The 19691-nt window shown below is 39.9% G+C and overlaps 1 protein-coding gene across 1 annotated transcript in view; it reads left to right on the top strand.

The window, feature by feature from the left end:
- The window catches only part of LOC309586886 (coiled-coil domain-containing protein 169-like), a gene marked incomplete at both ends in the record, with an annotated part of 32283 nt that overhangs the window by 5839 nt on the left and 6753 nt on the right, over positions 1-19691 (top strand). The window contains 5 exons of the mRNA XM_082304513.1: positions 3207-3289; positions 3740-3850; positions 3943-3983; positions 17961-18059; positions 18259-18312. Coding sequence (XP_082160639.1) covers positions 3207-3289; positions 3740-3850; positions 3943-3983; positions 17961-18059; positions 18259-18312 — 388 coding nt within the window. The remainder of the gene's footprint in view (positions 1-3206; positions 3290-3739; positions 3851-3942; positions 3984-17960; positions 18060-18258; positions 18313-19691) is intronic.

Genomic DNA, 19691 nt, shown 5'->3' with positions numbered 1-19691 from the left:
CCAGCCCCCTGAGGTGGAAGACAGGGATGGGGAGAAGAATGAAGCCCCCATAATCCAAGGAGAAATGGTTAGCAACCTGCTACACCACTTAGACACACACAGGTCTATGGGGCCGGATGGGATCCACCCAAGGGAACTGAGAGAGCTGGCAGAGGTGCTCACCAAGCCACTTTGCATCATTTATCATTCCTGGCTAACCGGGGAGGTCCCAGTGGACTGGAGGTTAGCAAACGTGATGCCTGTCTACAAGAAGGGGCAGAAAGAGGATCCGGGGAACTACAGGCCTGTCAGCCTGACCTCGGTGCTAGGGAAGGTTATGGAGCAGATCATCCTGAGTGCAATTACGCGGCACGTGCGGGAAAATCAGGGGATCAGGCCCAGTCAGCATGGGTTTGTGAAAGGCAGGTCCTGCTTGACTAACCTGATCTCCTTCTTAGTAGGTGAGGGAAAGGCTGTGGCTTTTGTCTGCCTAGACTTCAGTAAAGCCTTTGACACCGTTTCCCACAGCATTCTTCTGGAGAAATTGGCTGCTCATGGCTAGGACTGGTATGCGCTTTGCTGGGTAAAAAACTGGCTGGGTGGCTGGACCAAAAGAGTTGTGAATGGAGTTCAGTCCAGATGGTGGCCGGTCACAAGTGCTGTTCCCCAGGGCTCAGTATTGGGACCAGTACTGCTTAGTACCTTTATCAGTGATCTGGACAAGGGGATCAAGTGCACCCTCAGTGAATTTGCAGATGACACCAAGCTGGCTGGGAGTGTTGATCTGCTGGAGGGTAGGAAGGCTCCACAGAGGGACCTGGACAGGCTGGATCGATGGGCTGAGGCCAATTGTATGAGGTTCAACAAGGCTAAGTGTTGGGTCCTGCACTTGGGTCACAACAACCCCATGCAACGCTACAGGCTTGGGGAAGAGTGGCTGGAGAGCTGCTTGCCAGAAAAGGACCTGGGGGTGTTTGTCGACAGCTGGCTGAACATGAGCCAGCACTGTGCTCAGGTAGCCAAGAAGGCCAATGGCATCCTGGCTTGTATCAGAAATAGTGTGGCCAGCAGGACTAGGGAAGTGATTTTCCCCCTGTACTTGGCACTGGTGAGGCTACACCTCGGGTACTGTGTTCAGTTTTGGGGCCCTCACTATAAGAAAGATGTTGAGGTGCTAGAGTGTGTTCAAAGAATGGCAGTGAAGCTGGTGAATGGTCTAGAGCCCCACCAGTCTTCTGAGGAGCGGCTGAGGGAGCTGGGGTTGTTTAGCCTGGAGAAGAGGAGGCTGAGGGGAGAGCTTATTGCTCTCTACAACTCCCTGAAAGGAGGTTGTAGTGAGGTGGGGGTCGGTCTCTTCCCCAAGTAACAAGCGATATGACAAGCAGAAATGGCCTCAAGTTGCACCAGGGGAGGTTTAGATTGGATATTAGGAAAAATGTCTTCACCAAAAGGGTAGTCAGGCACTGGAACAGGCTGCCCAGGGAAGTGGTTGAGTCCCCATCCCTGGAGGTATTTAAACGATGTGTAGATGTGGTACAAATGGTTTAGTGGTGGACTTGGCAGTGGTTAGTGGTTAACCTAACCTTGTTAGGTTAACGGTTGGACTTGATGATCTTAAGGGTCTTTTCCAACCTAAATGATTCTATGTTTCTTTATATTTCTTTGCTATTTCAGCTTTTCAGCCCTCCCCATTTCAGGCATACCTCTTGTGTTTCTTAAGGTCGGTTGGTTTGCTTCTACTTTTTCAGCTTTCAGTTGAAATCTGATGTTTCAAGCTATGGGAAAGAAATGTCGCTAACTGAATGTGAGCATGAGGAGTGCAACAGGTAATACCATTTCTTAGTGATCAGCTCTATCGTCAAAGCTTTGATTTCTCGTAGGAAAGACGAAGAGCATTTCTGATTATGAACATGTTCAGAAAGAGAAGATCCATGTTGACATGGAAGCCCCCCTTTAAAAAAAAAAACAACACCCAAAACCAGGACAGCACAATGATTTTCTCTCTTGCATGTTTTAATCAACCAGGCTAAGATTTAAAAGACATCTATTGTCATATTGGTATTGTAAAGCATTTTCCAAAGGGCCTTATTTGCAGAGTTGCGTTCTCAGTTCCTTTGAAATATCTCAATTTGGGCACTGAAAAATGGAGGCACCCAAGAACCATTGGTTATTTTTTGAAATCTTGGCCTTCCAAAATTAACTTTAAAGGACAAAACCACAAACTGCTCTTGTGTTGTGTTGCGCTGTGTTTTTCTTGCAGCTGTGCTGGTGTGGGCCAACTTCCTGGGATCTCACAGGCAGGAGCATTTCTCTGTAGACATCTCCAAAAATAATCAGGCTGTTGGCATAAATATGGTCAATAATTTAGTTAGCAATAATTGCCTCATAGCGTGATTGAGGTCATATGATTAATTGTAGACCACTAAACTGCCATCTTGCCACTTAAAAGGATGAGAGCCATTCAGCACGTTGTGTGATGCATGCAGGTGGGTTGTGCTGTCATCAGAGTAAGTCCTCTGCCAACTTCTGCTTCTGGCCATACCTTCTACAGCAGAAAGAGTGCAGTTTCCATGGTGCTTGTCAGTTGTCTGGCTGCCTGACCAGTATACAGAAGTAATCAATGGGCAAAAATACTTTTTCCCACAAGATGAAGTTTAAGATACTGAAAAAAATGGTGACTTTAGCTCCTGTATTTTTTTGTAACATTCATCTTACTTCAATCACTGGCTTTCTTTTCTGGTAGTCATAATACATGATATGCTTTGATTGGTTTCGTTATAGGTACAGTTTGGAAAATAACTATTAATCATTGAGCAGTGAGTCAAAATGAAGAATTAATTCAGAATTTCAAATAGCACATCTCTCAGGCATGTTCTTGTTTCAAAAAAATATATTCCTTGGGCATCTTCTTTTAGATGAAAAATTAAAGCCAGCGTCTTACCTACGTTTGTTTAATTCTGATGATCTGCTAGACAATTATTAAATTTTAGGAAATGTTGGTCTTGTTTTTTTACAGAAGTAATTTTATTCACGAAGTAGAAATGCTTCTATTGTTTTTAAGGCACTGTAGTATCCATAGAGAAAAATACATAAAAAAACATGGGCAAGATGATGTAAGTACATAGGGAAGACTAATAGATGCTTAATCTGAAAATATATTCAATTTACTCTTTTTAATAATAAGATTAATGCAATAGCCAATTTATTGACTTCTCTAAATACCACAGGCAAATGCTTGAAATCTCAATATTTGAACTGAGAAACACAGTAACAGAACTGGAAAAAAGACTTAGCAGTGTTGAAGATGAAGGTAAGTGAATTGCCACAGAGTCTTGCTAATTGATTAGGGAACACAGAAAATTAATTATTTTGGGTAGGCCCTACAGAGATGCAAATTTTTATTTAGAAATCTAAGTTTTCCATTTTCAAACATGACTATTATAGGTGTGATGTTGCAAATGTGAAATTAAGGAATGCTTACCTACATGCTGCATGTTAGCTTTAATTATTAATGAAACTATGAATAACATGAATTCATAGAGTTGGTTAATATTCTGGCCACAGTGAGCCCAGTGAAAAATTTCCTTGATTTATATTTTCAAGCTCTTTTGTATGCAAAAATCCTCATTATGAGGATTACTAACTGGAGACTTTCTCAGTCTCCAGAAAAAAGCAGGAACAGTTTGAAAAAATGCTAACTTTTACTTGAAATGTCATGAAATAATCTGGGAAACAGAATAACCCTGTATTTCTTTTTAAGGTAATGAATGGAAAACCAGATATGAGACACAAGTAGAACTGAACAAACAGCTGGAAAGGCAAATTAATATTCTTCAAGATAAGATGGAGCTTATTCGTGGCAATCCAGCAGGTAGAAATGGGTATTCATAACTGTTTTTCAATAGAATTAGTGATTATATGTTGAAATTACATCAATGGGTCAAATTTTCTGCTTATTTGTAGATAAATTGTCCATTGTTCGCACCTTTGATCAAATGCCTGTGGTGAGTACTATGGCATTTAGCTGGTTAACAAAAAATCGCAGTGTAGTTGAAGAACTTGTATATACATCTTTGTTTTTTCATGACAGAATATATCAGCAGCCTGGTCTAGAAACCAAAACAATCAGTCCTGCTTACTTTTTTATTGTTTCAAATATGCAGTTGCTTATAAATTTATAAAGTATAGAGTAAAATCATTAAATAGGAGATACGTAAGACCTGAATGTTGGGAAGAATCATGTAGTGAAATTTTTGACTGAGTGAAGGTTGTGTGGCTGGACCTGCAGTAAGGCATATGAGATGGAGTAGCTGGACTAGTTCCACGAATAAATGGAAAAATGTTAAACCTTGATCACAAAATCATGGAATCATTTAGGTTGGAAAGGCCCCCTTTGAGGTCTTCTAATCCACCCCTCCTACTCAAGCAGGGCCAGCTACAGCAGGTTGCCCAGCATCATGTCCAGCTGGGTTTTTAATATCTCCGCAGATGGAGACTCCACAAGTTCTCTGGGCAATGTGTTCCAGCGTTTGACCACTCTCACAGTAAGAAAAGTGCTTTCTTGTGTTCAGATGGAATTTCATGTGTTTCAGTTCATTCCCATTGCCTCTCATCCTGTCACTGGGCACCACTGGGAAGAGCCTGGCTCCCTCTTCATTCCCTCCCGTCACGTATTTATACACATTGCCGAGATCTCCCTGGGCCTTCTCTTTGCCAGGCTGAACCGTCCCAGCTCTCTCAGCCTCTCCTCATCTGTCAGATGCTCCAGTCCCGTAATCGTCTTCGTAGCCCTGTGCTGGACTTGGTCCAGAAAATCCATATCTTTCTTCCACTGGGGAGCCCAGAACTGGACCCAGCACTCTGGGTATGTCTCACCAGTACTAAAGGGACATATCACCTCCCTCAACCTACTGCCAATGTTCTACCTAATGGAGCCCACTGCAGCAAGAGTGCATTGGTGGCTTGTGGTCACCTTGTTTTCTACTAGGATGCCAAGGTCATTCTCTGCCAAGCTGCTTCCCAGCCAGTCGGCCCCCAGCATGTACTGGTGCGTGGAGTTATTTCTTCCCTTGGGACAGGACTTTGCTTTTTTCCCTGTTGAAATGAACATGTGATTCCTCTCTGGCTATTTCTCTAGCCTGTTGAGGCCCCTCTGAATGACAACACAACCCTCTGGTGTATCAGTCACTACTCCCAGTCTTGCATCAACTGTAATAACATAGATGAACAGTTGCAGTAACATTTTGCATAATACAGTTACAGGAAAATTCCTCATTGTACAGTAAATACACCATTTTTGCAACACCAAAGTATCTATTTTCATTTTAAAAATTTTATTTCTTAATACGCTCATATTTCATGACCTGTATTTCAGTAAAGCATAAAATATTTTTCTGTGATCTTGAGGAGAAAATGGCAAGAAAAAAGCAGCAAATATTTTGGCCATTTAGTCTTCTAACATAGTAAATGAAATGAAAACAATTTTAGATTCAGGACTGCTTTTTTCTTAGTCTATCACCTGCTGAAATCTTTTACTTTGAGACCTTTTCTGCTTCTTACCCACTTTTAGAAATAAGGCAGGCAGATAAAGATGTGATAATGCCTTGTAACATAAGCAGGAATAATGAACGTTATGAGGCAGGGCTCTGATGATTTTTATTCCAGTTGCTTATGCTTGCAGAAGTGTTTCCATTTTACTTTTTGTGCTTCAGATTCTGAAGATTAATGGGAGTTTACTGAGCCTAGAGGAGGCTGCATGCCCTATTAGTGGGAATGATTATCTGTTGTAAGCAGGGTGTGAATAATTAACTGCTCTTTCTGATCTGATCCATGGCTTTCAGGTAGTAAACATTCTTGCCAGTTTCAGTACTGTCCTAGAGAACATGGTGTTTTCTATGTTGGCAGGATTTTTTTTTTTTTCCCAAAGCAAAAAGAGAACAAAATCTTTCCCATTCCATTTTCCTTTTTCACAGAGTTGACTCGAAAATACAACTGGCATTATATTTGAAGAAAAGTCTTGAAGACAGAACACTGATCTAGAAAATTTACAATAGACTCTGCTTCAAACAATGTTTTTCCTGTCAGCCTGTAAAGCACAGACTGGCATGCATGCTTATGGTATTAGAAGTGTTTATTTCCATCCAATTGCTAGTACTCTCTTAACAAATCCAATTACACCTTGCCAAACGCTTGAAGAGTCATTACCAGTGAGATAATCTCCTTTACCAGCAGCTGGGCTGCACCAGTCCAGTACATTTCTAATCCCTGCTAAATACTGCCTTGCCTCCTCACCTATGAGCTGTGGTTCTGAGAGGTTTGGTTACTGTTCCCACAAAGGAAAGAATGACAGTACAACTGAAAGACTCGTACTGATAGAAGGAGTCTAGAAGACAGTTTTAAGAGGCCTAGACTTACTCAGTGACACCTAGGGAAGTCTGGAGCCCATGTGCCATGCTGTAGGTTTTTCTTCTCCAGCTTTAAGTCCTTCCTTCAGCCTTCCATCTTAGAGTGAATACATTCTTCTGTTTGCTAGCTGGAGGGGAAAAAAGAAGGGCTTAGGGATTTAGTGAAATGTTTCATTTTCCCTTGTTTTGATTTTTGGGAGATGGAAAGAGGGGAAGAAAATAAATGTATTTTGTGGGCTTTGCTGTTTGTTTTTCACTGAAGCTATCAGAAAAGTCAGTGAATATTTACAGATACTCGGAGAATGCAGAGCTGCTTTTTTTTTCTTTTAAATTTTAGGAGATAAAACATTGGTAAAAAAAAAATACACAGATCACTTTGTGGTGTTTAAGCATATAGGTTTATCCAAATCCTTTTTATGTTATTGAGAGTTGTTCAGGGGAGTAGGGGGGAATATTTAGCTTCTCCACAGATGAGAATAAAGAGCAGATGTGGTGAGTGGGTGTAGAAAAACAAAGAGCTTTGCAGCCAGTCATCAATCTACATTTGCTCAAAGTAAAAATGCTGAGAGTGGGTATATATAAAATCGTGTGTGTGTGTTAAATCAAAAGTACACTATGATATTCAGCTTTCAACTTGCAGTTGCATATGAAGCTCTGTGCAAAGATAGCAAAGTGATTCTTCCAGCAAGATGATACAATTTCTAGAATGTGGCAACAGTAAACAGTAGACTTTGTTTTGAGCAACATATTTAGAAAATTAAATAGTATTTGCAAGTCTTTTTAACCCATGTTCCCAAGGAAGTTAGAATTATGCAGTTAAAGGTATTAGAAGGACCTCTAATAATTCTTAACTTCCTATGCAATTTCAGCTGTATTTACCAGAGGAGATATCTCAAAGATACTGAAGAGATGTATCTCACTCAGCTAGTCATTTAAGGTCCTACCATAGTCAATAGAAGGAGAAAAACATGTCCGTAGAGTAATTCATCCCATTTAGAGATAGGTAGCATAAAATATTTTCTCGATATCAAGCACTACAGGGACAATAAACAAAGATTAGTCATCAGGGCAGTCAGCAAGCTATAAAAACCTGAATGGAAGAGAAGAATACAAATGCAAATTCTGGAGTGATGAACAAGGAAGCACAGAGGATTTTCTGTGTTGATAAACTGCAATAATTGTTGCAGATGGCTTGCACTATTTTTGTTTTAGAATTAGAATCGTACTGATGAATGACTCCTTGCTATTAAAAACACCCCTAAACCATTTAAATATACAATTATCATTCTGAAGTCCTTATACTGACTTGAGATAATCCTTTTTTTTGTTTCAAGAAAATCATGTAGGTGTCACATGACAGTAAATGCAGAATCAATACCTTGAGCACACAAATTTTTAAAGCCAGGGTTTAGAAAATCATTTTTGTGTACTGAGCGTAGATTGAAAATAACCTAAACAGTGACAAGCACAAGGGAGTTCCAACAGTGAAAACTATTTAGTCAGTAATTTCCTTTATGGCCCAATGAATAACACAAATGTCATACAGTACTTCAGAAATAATCACAGAAGGAATGCCTTCTCTCCAAAGTATAACATGATGTGAATTTTACTTGCCTCTCTTAAACATGCTGCATTCATTTGTTCACGTTTTCTCATTAAATGAGTTTTGGTGAAAAGCATGCTCTCTGCTAAGCATAATTTCCCATATAAGCAGAAAGAAAATTATTCCTTTCTCTCTCACCATTTCAACAAGAAAGACTCCCTAGACAGTGGCTTTAGTATGCAAATACTGAAAAGCATACTGCAAAATCAGTTCAGAAGAGCACACTCCTGATGATAGCATTGCCTTAGCAACGCTCTAGTTAAGATTAAGCAAGGAACCAAGGTTTCTGTGATAAATCACCATTTTCAGGAATGTCCAGCACCATAGGTGAGAAAATTCTGATCTTAAGGGCCAGATACTTGCTTTGCAAAGCTGCCTTTCTGAGAGCACAGTGACCACAGAACTGAGACCCTCATACAACCACCTCAGGGTTTTTGCTGTCAGTTTTAAACTATAAGCAGAACTTGTGGCAGTGTCACACTGGAGAAGGCGTTGGCAACATGACAGGAGGGGAATCATGGGTTTATGAAAACACGCAACGAGGACTTTGTATTTCAGTAGGTGTTGATAACTGCCTATAGAGAGCATCAGCACTTTATAATGGCATAGGAAATGTTGACAATTCTCCTGGCAAGTCACTGTTAAGTGAACCTTGTTGCTCTTGCTGTGTTAAGTCACCAGTAGCTCTATGGGAAGAAGAAATCTGGTATCCTATCTTTTTGTGAAACTTGGATGTATTTTGGAGGCAGTTCTGTAGTCTGGTCTGACTGCCCTGTATCCTGCCTCCTCACACACTTCCCCTTCCTACTCCTTTCATCTGACCTTGAACAAGTATTTTGGATGCCTTCAAGAGACCTTTTTGATTTGCGTTTTTCCCTTGTCATGGTGGCATTAGTTGTTCTTCCTGGTGGCCTTGCACAAACCAGCAGACTATTTTACTCAAATCACTTTGTGGTATTCCCAGAGGCAGAATACACGTTGTATTTCAAAGAAAACCATCAGGGAAAAATCTTGCAATCAAGTGACATTGTTAGCTGGCTGTTCTCAAGAATTCCTTAGCAATTGACTGGGACCCTGGGATATTTTCCAGAGAAAATGTATAAGGAAGCAGTCTCCAGCCTTTTTCAGGCCTACCAGGAGAGATGCTAAGTGAAACGTTTCAGAGTCAGCAACAACTTCTTTTGTCAATCTGAACCACAGCAGTGGAGGTCTCCGTTTTAACTTCTTCCTCCCCGAGTCAGCAGATAACCTCTATGAGTAATGCTGTGGAGTCCACTGACATAAGGATTTAGGGTAGCAGTGTCCCACACCTATCACACTGAAGGAGCCCGAACTTCCCAAGAAGTCTCCAGGCTGATTTCTTTACCCTGGCCATTGCCAATGTCTGGTGTGAACAGGACACGCTGCGTTCATTTAGTTCAGCTCTCCGTGTGGTTTTGAATATAAAGATGATGCTAACCACAAGGGGGCACTTGGCATTTAGACAAGTACAGGGAGCCTTTCTTCACCTGTACTGAAGCCCTTACAGGATCTAATGTGTGTATATATATATATCGAGTGCATATTGTATGTAGAAATATGATATGCTAAACAATTTTTATATATCATTTTTTCAGTAATATATGACTAGTGAGTTTATTGATACCAACATAACATCAAATTCCGTTACAGTAAAACTAAAGATGTAGTACTGCTTTTTGCTCCTGATGAGTTTAAAATGATATGTTAAAAGATTCAGCTAAATCAGCTGATGAACGTCAGCTCCTAGTGTTGGAGGGAAGGGAGTTTATTTTCTAAACAAAACTCCATTTGATTTAAAATGTCAAGTAGAATGGATTGCAAAGGCTTCTTGTGTTGTTTTTTTTTTTTTTCTACACAACTGACAGATGTATTGCTTCTGTTCTAACTCATGGAGAAAAGTTAAAGAGGATTAGAGCCGAAGCAAATTGCCATAAGGATCAATAGTCTGCGTGAGCTGTGGTTTTATGAAAGCAAGTTTGAGCCTCTTGATGATGTCATGGTTTTGTCACCTTGTATGTTGTGAAGTGGTTAATAGAAATTGTCACCTCTGTTGCCAGTGGTAGCAGGGCAAGGAAAAATCCAGAATGAGAGCAACTTATGTGGGTGGCCTTAAAATTCAGCTGCAGTATCATTCTGTATAATTTCATTTTCTGGCAAGTGTTAAGCCAAATATGTAACTTCAGCCAAATGAAAAAGAAATTGTGTGAAAAAAAGAACTGGAGAATTGGTGTTCCCTTTGTGAAACTCTGGGCTTTGGTCACTGCTGGACACAAGCAATGTATCATTGCTCTGAGAGTGAATCTTGCTAAGCCCTGCAAAATTCCGTTACATAAAGAAAGTATTCATTTAAAATCTCAGTGTGTCTTTTAGCTTACCAGCTTGCTCAGAGTGGCTTGACATGGACGACTTTTATTGAAAACTAAGGATCTTAAATTCAGGTTAAATCCCTTAGTCAGCTTATGTCTCCTTTTCAGGAATACATTGTCCAGCTATTCAAGGCTTAGTAGAAGAACCTGTAATAAATCTAACTTAAAAAAACATTTCAATATTCAGTTAAACCACTTCTAAAAAGCTTTTTCAACCTTTATCTTACTGGTTCATCCTGGGGTTTTCTTGGCAATTCCTGGTTCTCTTGAGCTCTCCCTGGTCCTTGCTTTGTATTGAGGCTTTTCTGCGCTCCAAGAGCTCTGCTACAAGTCTCTGTTACCGTATGCTTTAAACTCTGTTTTCTGTGAGCTTTTGCTTTTGTGTTGTTTTACTGTATTAAGCACTAAGCTGATCATACAACCATAAACATCGAGAATTGAATGTTTCAGTGAGGTTTCTTTCTGTTTACTTCCCACAGAATTCAGGAAAGGCAAATCCAGCCCTTAATGATTTGGCTGAGTTCATATGCTGGTGTTTCTCACTTCTTGATTTGTATTGTTGTACAGCAGCTAAAGACTTCAGATATATAAGGTCTCAGCTAGTTCTTCAATTACTGCCTTGAAAGTAGGGGTGAGAAGTAACTTACAACCACTCCTGGCTAAAGTGGGTCTCTAGAACCTCTTTGAAGTTTTACCATTTAAAATTTTCTTGTGTCTGTTTTTGAAATTGCATTTTTTAGTGTTTGGGGCCTTGGAGAGGTCTTTTAGTTGAGTAGGAACATCTGTGTCACTAGATTCCCATAAGAACTTCAGTATTGCCATACTGAGCTCTGCATCATCAATTAGGTGCGTGGACACAGGAACAGAAGTCAGAAAGCTGAGTTAGCTGCCTAAGTTTCCTAGGTATTAACTGGGAGAAAGGCAGCTAGATTGGGATTCACAACAGAGTGCGTAGTAGAGATGGAAAAGTTGGTAAGAAACGCCCAAGAATTGTGTCTGAAATCCTGCCTTCTTTCCAGAAGTAGGCATGACCTTCCAGCCTTTCTCACTTGTTCCTTCTCCATCCATATAAATTTTGCATTTCTGACTGATTAGCAGCCTGGCTTCAAAAATTATCTCAGCACTAGTTAAGTATGATGGCAAGGGCACTCTCAGGATATGAGATAAGAGAATTCAAGCTCTTAGACTGTCAGAGGACTAAAATGTAACTCATCTAGTTTCTTTGTGGGTTAATTTTTAGGCTGTTAGAAGAGAATTCCTCCCTCATGTAATGTGGGTGGAGCATGCTTCTCAGGTTGTGCCCGTTAAGGAGGTGACCACCAGGAAGCTTTGCTTTGAAATTCTATAAAGGCTTTCAGCAGCAAACTAAGCAGCTTGATTAAGCTTGTGCTTATGGGCAACCACAACTGCAAAAGCTCAGATGCCTACCTAAGTTATATGACAAAACCAGATGTGAAGAATGTAAGACATTGTATAGATTGCTTTATTAGCAGTAGGATGTTAAATTCTGCCTGAAGTGCAACTTAAGACTCTAGTCCCTTTTTGATTTTGGGCTTCACTTCCCAATCTGTAAATTGGGAGTAATTTATAACTTTCTTATTTCACAGGAGAATTGTAAGCATAGGTACATTACAAAGTATGAGGCACCCAGAAACTGTAGGGATGGTAACTGTATACTTTAGTCACATTATCAACCTATTTTCATCTGCTTGCTCATCAGAAGCAGTGTACTGCACTGTTTGTTTGCTTGCAGTTGGATATCATCCTTGCTCCAGAGCTGAATGAATGCCCAGGCGTCTGCACTGGACCAGCTGCATTGGCAGCAAAAAATAGACAGCGCTTCTGAAAAGATTAAATGAAAAAAACTCTAGAAGTAGTTTACTTTGTAGGTGAAAGGACTCAAAGAAATTAGATGAGTACCATCACTGAGGAGATACCAAATTGCTCTGTTGTGACTAACAACAGCTGCAACACCAAGTCTTGCTGTCTTGCATAACACTGATGGACAATCTAGTGAGGAAATGAATAGTGGGCTGTGGATTTACATAGAACAAATCTGGAGAGCGGCATGAACTTCTATATTTACTGTATTTAAGCTTGCTGTGGTGGTACAAAATATGTTGTAGGTGGTACAAAATATGTTGTACAAAATATGCTGTCACATGGTTATAATCTTTAATGTGCAGTCAGGTCACGAAGGCAAAAGAAGTTAATTTCCTAGTTTGACAGTGGTGAGGCCTTCTCTGTCTGCCTTGTTTAATTCTGTACAGAAGCTGATGATGTAATGAAATAGCACATGATCCTAGTGGAATTTACCCAAATCTTCTCTTTAATCTGCAGCTTACTTTTTCTCCTTGAATTGGCCAATGTTGACTGTATTGGCTGTATGAGCCTTCTGTATTAGGACAAAGGTTTAATCTGCATGCAAGATACTTGTGCTTTAATTAGGAAAAAACAAAAAAAAAGCCCATTTTTTTCATGTATCCAGTGTGTCTGCTATAACGGATTAAAGTTAATAACACTTCAGTCATGTGCAAAACATTCTTGAAAGATACAGCTGTTCTGTATCTTTTTTTTTTTAACAGTGGGAGGGGTAATTCTCTCTTGGCAACATGTTTTAAAAGTATTGTGACTTTTGCCATGGTCCTGCAAAATCTTGACTTTAATGGAAATCATTCCTAGGGGAATCTCAGCAACAGCCAGAAATGTTTTTGTGAAAAATAAAATTTGGAGCCAAATAAGTAACATCATATACAGAAAATTATGAAAAAGAATAAAAGATGCAAGGATCTGTAGAGGCTGGAAAGGAGAAGACTAGAGATTTCAAACAGGCAGATGTAAGAGGCAGATGTATATATTTGGTGGCTATCTGTTAGAAACCATTGGTAGGACTATCACTTTACACATCCAGAAAATAGAACGGCTTGATAATGTCCAAAGTCAAGGATATAAGTTATGGACCTGGGATCAAAATTCTCATATAAGAATGACATAATCTTTTGTGTAATGACAAATGACATTTTCAAGTTCACCCTGGAACAGACCAAAGAAGACTGCTAGGCTGGATGGATGCCCAAAAAAGTGGAAGCTGAACTGGTCTGACCAAGGTACTGACCAAGAGATGGAAGGCACAGTTGTAACAATAAAATGAAGGTCACAGAATCACAGAATTGTTGAGGTTGGAAGGGACCTCTGGATCTTGTTTTGTCCAAACCCCCTGCTCAGGCAGGGCCACCTAGAGCCAGTTGCCCAGGATCATGTCTAGACGTTTTTTTAATATCTCTGAGGAGGGAGACTACACAACCTCCCTGGGCAACCTATTCCAGTGCTTGGTCACTCTCACAGTAAAAAAGTGTTTCCTAATGTTCAGAGGGAACCTCCTGTGTTTCAGCTTGTGCCCATTGCCTCATGTCCTGTCACTGGACAGCACTGAAAAGAGCCTGGATCTGTCCTCTTCGGACCCTCCCTCCAAGTAATTATATACATTAATAAGATCCCCCCTCAGCCTTCTCTTCTCCAGGCTGAACAGTCCCAGCTGTCTCCGCCTTTCCTCATATGAGAGATGCTCCAGTCCCTTAATCGTCCTTGTGGCCCTTCATTGAACTCGCTCCAGTATGTCTATGTCTCTCTTGCACTGGGGAGCCCAGAACTGGACACAGCACTCCAGGTGTGGCCTCACCAGTGCTGAGCAGAGGGGAAGGATCACCTCCCTCAACTTGCTGGCAACGCTTTGCCTAATGCAGCCCAGGATAGCATTGGCCTTCTTTGCAACAAGGGCACATCGCTGGCTCATGTTCAACTTGGTGTCCACCAGGACCCCCAGGTCCTTTTCTACCATGCTGCTTTGCAGCTGGGCAGCCTCCAGCATATATCAGTTCATGGGGTTGTTCCTCCCCATGTGCAGGACTTTGGACTTCTCCTTGTTGAACTTCATGAGGTTCCTGTCAGCCCATTTCTCGAGCCTGTCGAGGTCCCTCTGGATGACAGCACGACCCTCTGGCATGTCAGCCACTCTGCCCAGGTTGGTGTTGTCTGTAACCTTCCTGAAGGGGACACTCTGCCCCATCATCCAGATCATTAATGAAGATGTTAAACAGGACTAGACTTGGTGTTGATCCCTTAAGGCTTAAATTAGGCTTGGAATTTTTTTACCATTAGCAAGCATTCATAAACTCTCTGAGAAAGAGACCACACATGGACACTGGCCTTCTGGATCTGATAAATCTGATCTGGATCTGGATCTGGATCTATGATAAATAGGGAAAAATTTCCATGAAAAAAGAATGGGAGAATATTTTGAGAGAGTCATATTATCTTCCTTTCCATGTTTACCAGGAGAATCTGGTAAATAAAGGCATAGCAAAGCATTAAGGTCATGAGAAGAAATAACTGATTATTAAGGCAATGGTCAGGTAGTCAGTACAGAAAGTGAAAGGATTCAGCTATTCTGACTAGGGAGATGCTTGAGTTGTTAGAAATAAAAAGGAACAAAAATTCTGAAACAGATACTTATTTTACACAGGAGGCCTAAGCAGACAAATGGAAGAACCTGACTAGCCTGAAATGTAATAACATTGATAATGAAAACATGATGGGATAACAAATATTAAAGGTATGCACTTGGCCGGAAAGATCGAAACAGAGAGAGATGTGGTATGTAGCAGATGTGAAAGACTTTTACATTAATGTTGTTCTTTCTTCATCATCTGTTTGGGTTAATTCATCTTGAGGATGGATAGGAAAACAAATTTTAATCACAGTAATACTGGGAAATAATATTGAAATATATATTGAAACAATATGACTCACTTAAATATTAGGACAGCAATATTTTCTTTTCTATATGTAGAAGTCTACCTCTTGGCTAGAACTTTTAATTCCTAGTACAGGCAGTGCAGGTCTAATTAATACAGTCAGCTGAGTATAGAGAGTTGTATCTAGATTTATCTAAGTAGGCATCATCAGTGGAATAGTTGCAGATGTTTCAGGGCAGAGTAGCCCACTGCTGCTCCAGAAGGACATGCGTCTCCTGTAACCCATGTCATACCTGCCACATGTGAATGTCTTGGATGCTCTAGGGCATCTCAGATGGCAACTGAGTTGAGCTCTTTAGCTGCTCAGCTGAATGAATCTGTGCATCATTGATTGTATCGACTGTGACTCTTAGTAGGAGCTTAGTTCACATATGGGCACTCAAATGTAGATATACTCATCTCAGACTGAATCCCATCCATACAGTCAAATATAGATATAAATATAAAATTTTGATGGATGAGTTTGGATATAATATTATTAGACTGCTTCCAGAAATTGTATCATATGTGATACTTGTAAATAAAGACTGAAAACCAACCGCTAGTAATAATGATGAGGCACAGATCTCAGCAGATGTGATAGTTAACACATTTTATCAGAAAACACTGGATAAAAAGGAGGGAATGCTGTTTTAGGTTTTGAAAATCTAGAAGAACATTGCAGAAAAGCCAGTCATAAAAACTGTCAGATCAAGTGATCATGAATTCATTCATTTTAAATTAAACATGTATATATTGCCTAAATTTTCAATAAAGGCAGAAACAACAAAATGCAGGAAAAAGGAAGAAATAGCTAATGCCAGCAAGTGCTTGGAAGAGGAAATGACAGTAACCAAATCCTAAGGAAAACTCAAGAACCTGGATATGCTTAAATTGAGGGAAATGGGTAATCCGTACCTTAGGATTCTGAAAGAACTGGCTTGCTACATCACTGATCTGATAGCACGTGGTTTTAATAAAGCTGTGGATGACGGCATTGGGTGCATTGGAGAAAAGCAAATTTTTTTTTTTTTTTTAGTTTTAAGGTAGAGAAGGAAGGGAATAATTGTTGCAGAACCAGACTGAAATACGGATTTATCAAAAGTGGCTCATGGCGAGCAAACCTGTTGACATTCTGTGATGAGACAATAGAATTGTTGTCACAATAAATACAGTAATCTTGTTCAGTGTGACCTCTGCTAAAGATACTGTGTCACATGGTAAGTGGCTGATTAATTTGGATAAAATGACAATTAGTAGATCTGTTGAAGGAGTAAAGAGCTGACAAATGGAAGATGATGGTGGTGACTAGTGAAGGAGGCTGCTGGGAGAGTACAAGCAGAGTTCTTCCAGGACCAGTTTTAGGACTAATCTTAACATTTAATGCATGACCTTGATACACAAAGTAGAAATAGATTATGATATCTTTCTCCTGATACCAATTATGTAATATAATAGGGATCTGGATGTTGTTTAGAAACAGAATGACACTGAAGACTAGATTATTAAAAATGGGATTAAAATTTAATAGTGTAGACCAAAGGATTTAGGAAATAGTAAAAAAATTCTGTTATGAATTGAGAGCTGGTCACCTGGACATAGCTGCAGAGGAGAATCTGGGTATTCTAGCTGATCCCATGTTGACTGTGAGCCATCACCGTGCAGCTGTGAAAAAGGAAAATGCAATGCTAAAATTTCTCTATACAGATAAAGAAGTATTACTAACATGGTTCAAGGCAGTGAGATGGCTTTTGGAGTACTGCGTACTCCAGTACGGTTCTGTTCTCCAGCTGTAAGAAGGCGGAGCCTCCAGCCTGGTGTACAAAGGGGTTACTATGATGATGAGATGAAAGGACAGCCTGCTGTGTGAGAGACCATTTTTAAAAGCTCAGCTTATTTGTCCTAGTAAAATGAATGTTGAAAAAAGATGTTCCTGTTTTCTGTCTGTACATGCTGGGGGCAAACACCAGGGAGGAAGAAGAGCAGTTATCTTAAAGATAATTTCAATACAAGAACAAGCAGGTACAAACTGACCTTGAATAATCTGAGGCAAGGAATTAAAAAAGCCATCTACTATTAGAGCCTCCCAATAAGAATGTCTCTACTGGATGGAGTGGATCAATTTATGAAGGGGATTATGAGAAGCAGTTTCCTGTGTTAAAAATGGAGGAGGACCTGCTTGGGTGTGCGTTCTACTTCCACTACAGAGCAAACAAAGAACTGGCCAGTGCCAGTAACAAAAATGGACCCTACCACTGTTACTCTAGCTCATCCCCATTGTAGACAAGGTAAATGGCTACACACCTAAGACAGATAGCCTCCCCACAAAATACTGCTTTCTGGCCAAGTTGTTATGGGTTACCTTTGACATCCCATGTGCCTCTTCAGCCAGTCGAGCAGCTCTCTCAGCAAGTGGTTTGAAAACAGATGTGCAGGTAAGATCTGAAATCTTCCTCCTAGTGAAAAGAAGCCATCAGAATGAACTTTGGTTAGAGGTAAGGAGCAATTCTAGCTGGTCACCACAAGGTGACTTTGCTAACCTATCAAGGAGCAGCAGTGTGGAAAACAATATCTGTATCATTTTAACACTGTGGAAATGTGTAATGCATAACTGACAATTGTGGCATATGGTTAACTGCTTTTGTCGCTGCAGTGTGCCAGCCAGAACAAAGGGCACAAGAAGCAAATAGAATGACAAGCATCATAATGCTTGAAGAATAAGGACTATGGTGATGGTATCTTTATACAGAATGGAAATATTTGTAAAACATGGTTTTATTTACTGTAACCACAGGGTGCCTTAAAGGGGGTTCTTAAACAACTAGAAGAAGAGAAGAAAAGTCTCCAGAATCAGCTAAAAGACTATGAACTTAGATTGGAGCAAGAAGCAAAGGTTTGTAATCACTGTATGCCTCTAATCTATAAAAGCCATTATGTTGTCTGACAGACAATGTGTGTGGAACACCCAATAGAATAGTTCCACAAAATATGTCACTGGAAAAAAGCTCTGCTGTATATTTGTTTCTTCTTGTATGATTCAACTTTTAAAATATTTTGCTTAATGGTAGACTATATCCCTTATTTTAATGTAGGCTTACCACAAAGCTAATGATGAGCGGCGCATGTACCTCTCAGAGATCTTACAGGTAAGAAAAACTATGCGACTCAATAACTTTTAAAAATCACTGTGCTTTCTTAATATAGCAACGGCATCTGTTAATGCCATTAGGTCAAAGTCTTTTATCACTTCATTCATCTACCAAATCCATTACAAAAGCTGCTTTTTAAAAATTTTACGAGCTAGAAATTGAAAGATTGCTACAGTTTATTTATTTTTAAATCTTTTTTTTTTTTTTGCTTTTGTATCAATTGGAGTTTCATTGTTCCCAAGGATAGTCAAAGTGCCCTTAACTGAGAAAGCTGAAGCAATTTTCTGATACTTGCTTGCCCATCCGTTAGTCACAAGACTGCTATGCTAGTTTAATGTTTCAGTTGAAAAGAACAGAACCAAATTATTAGCAGTAGTGACACCCACCTTAAGTAGCAATTCTTCTTTTTCATATTTCCCTTTTTTTCTTTTAAAGACAAACTAGCCAGCCAGCTCAGAATGACAATACAGCACATAATTAAATTTATAAAATAAGAGATAACGTACCTTGTTTTTGTGCAATCAGAGGTTAAATTTTATTGCTGCAAATTATGTAATACATAACAGTTGATACTACAAACTGGAGAAACCTGTAAAGAAACCTGTAAGGATTTCTAGTACCTCTTATTCTGAAAGAGCTCTTAATTCCTGAATAATGTAAAAGTAATAGCTTAGTGTGATACTCAGCAATGACTGTCCCTGAATCCCTGTCACAGCTAACTGGGGTGAAAGGCTGTAATTAGCAGTGTTTCCATGTGTTTGCACAGTGGGCAACTGATCCTCTTACGAGGTTCATTGCTGCCTTGGGAAATCTGAAAGAATTGCTTAAACTAACTTTCCAGCATGAAACCAAGAAAGAGCCCAGGAAATGCCTATGATAACTGTTGGTATCTTTGCATTACCAGTGAAACTGGGAACTGCTGGAGGAAGAAGGTAGGAAATAAAAGATGATTTTATTACTGAACATGCTAGCAAGAGGAGTGCCCATGTTTAGCTGCCTAGAAAAGGACTTAAACATGCATAAAACATTATTTGAAGTGAGGTATATGCACTGCTATGTCACTTAAACGGGGCATTAGGGACTAGGATTTTGCCACCAACACTCCAGGTAGTTAGTGCATTATATTTTCAGTAATCAATTATTTGCCCCCAGGATTTCAGAATCATATGAGAACAAAATAATAATCTTCAGATTAATCTCCCTATCTTTAGTTCTCTGAATGTTGAACAGCCAATCTAAAGTAGTTGTAGAGGGATCCTCTGTAATCTGTGGAAAGAGAAGCATGTTTAAGGTGCAAACCATGACACCTGTTTTAGATCAAGATGAAATGAATTTCCCAGGGACTTATCTGTCTCTCTTCCTGAGCTATAGGTAGC

Source organism: Platalea leucorodia (genome assembly GCF_965183815.1).
Source record: "Platalea leucorodia genome assembly, chromosome: 2".
In the NCBI taxonomy this organism is placed as follows: Eukaryota; Metazoa; Chordata; class Aves; order Pelecaniformes; family Threskiornithidae; genus Platalea; species Platalea leucorodia.
Note: the sequence above shows the minus strand (reverse complement) of the source record. Positions and strands in the feature narration are given on the sequence as shown.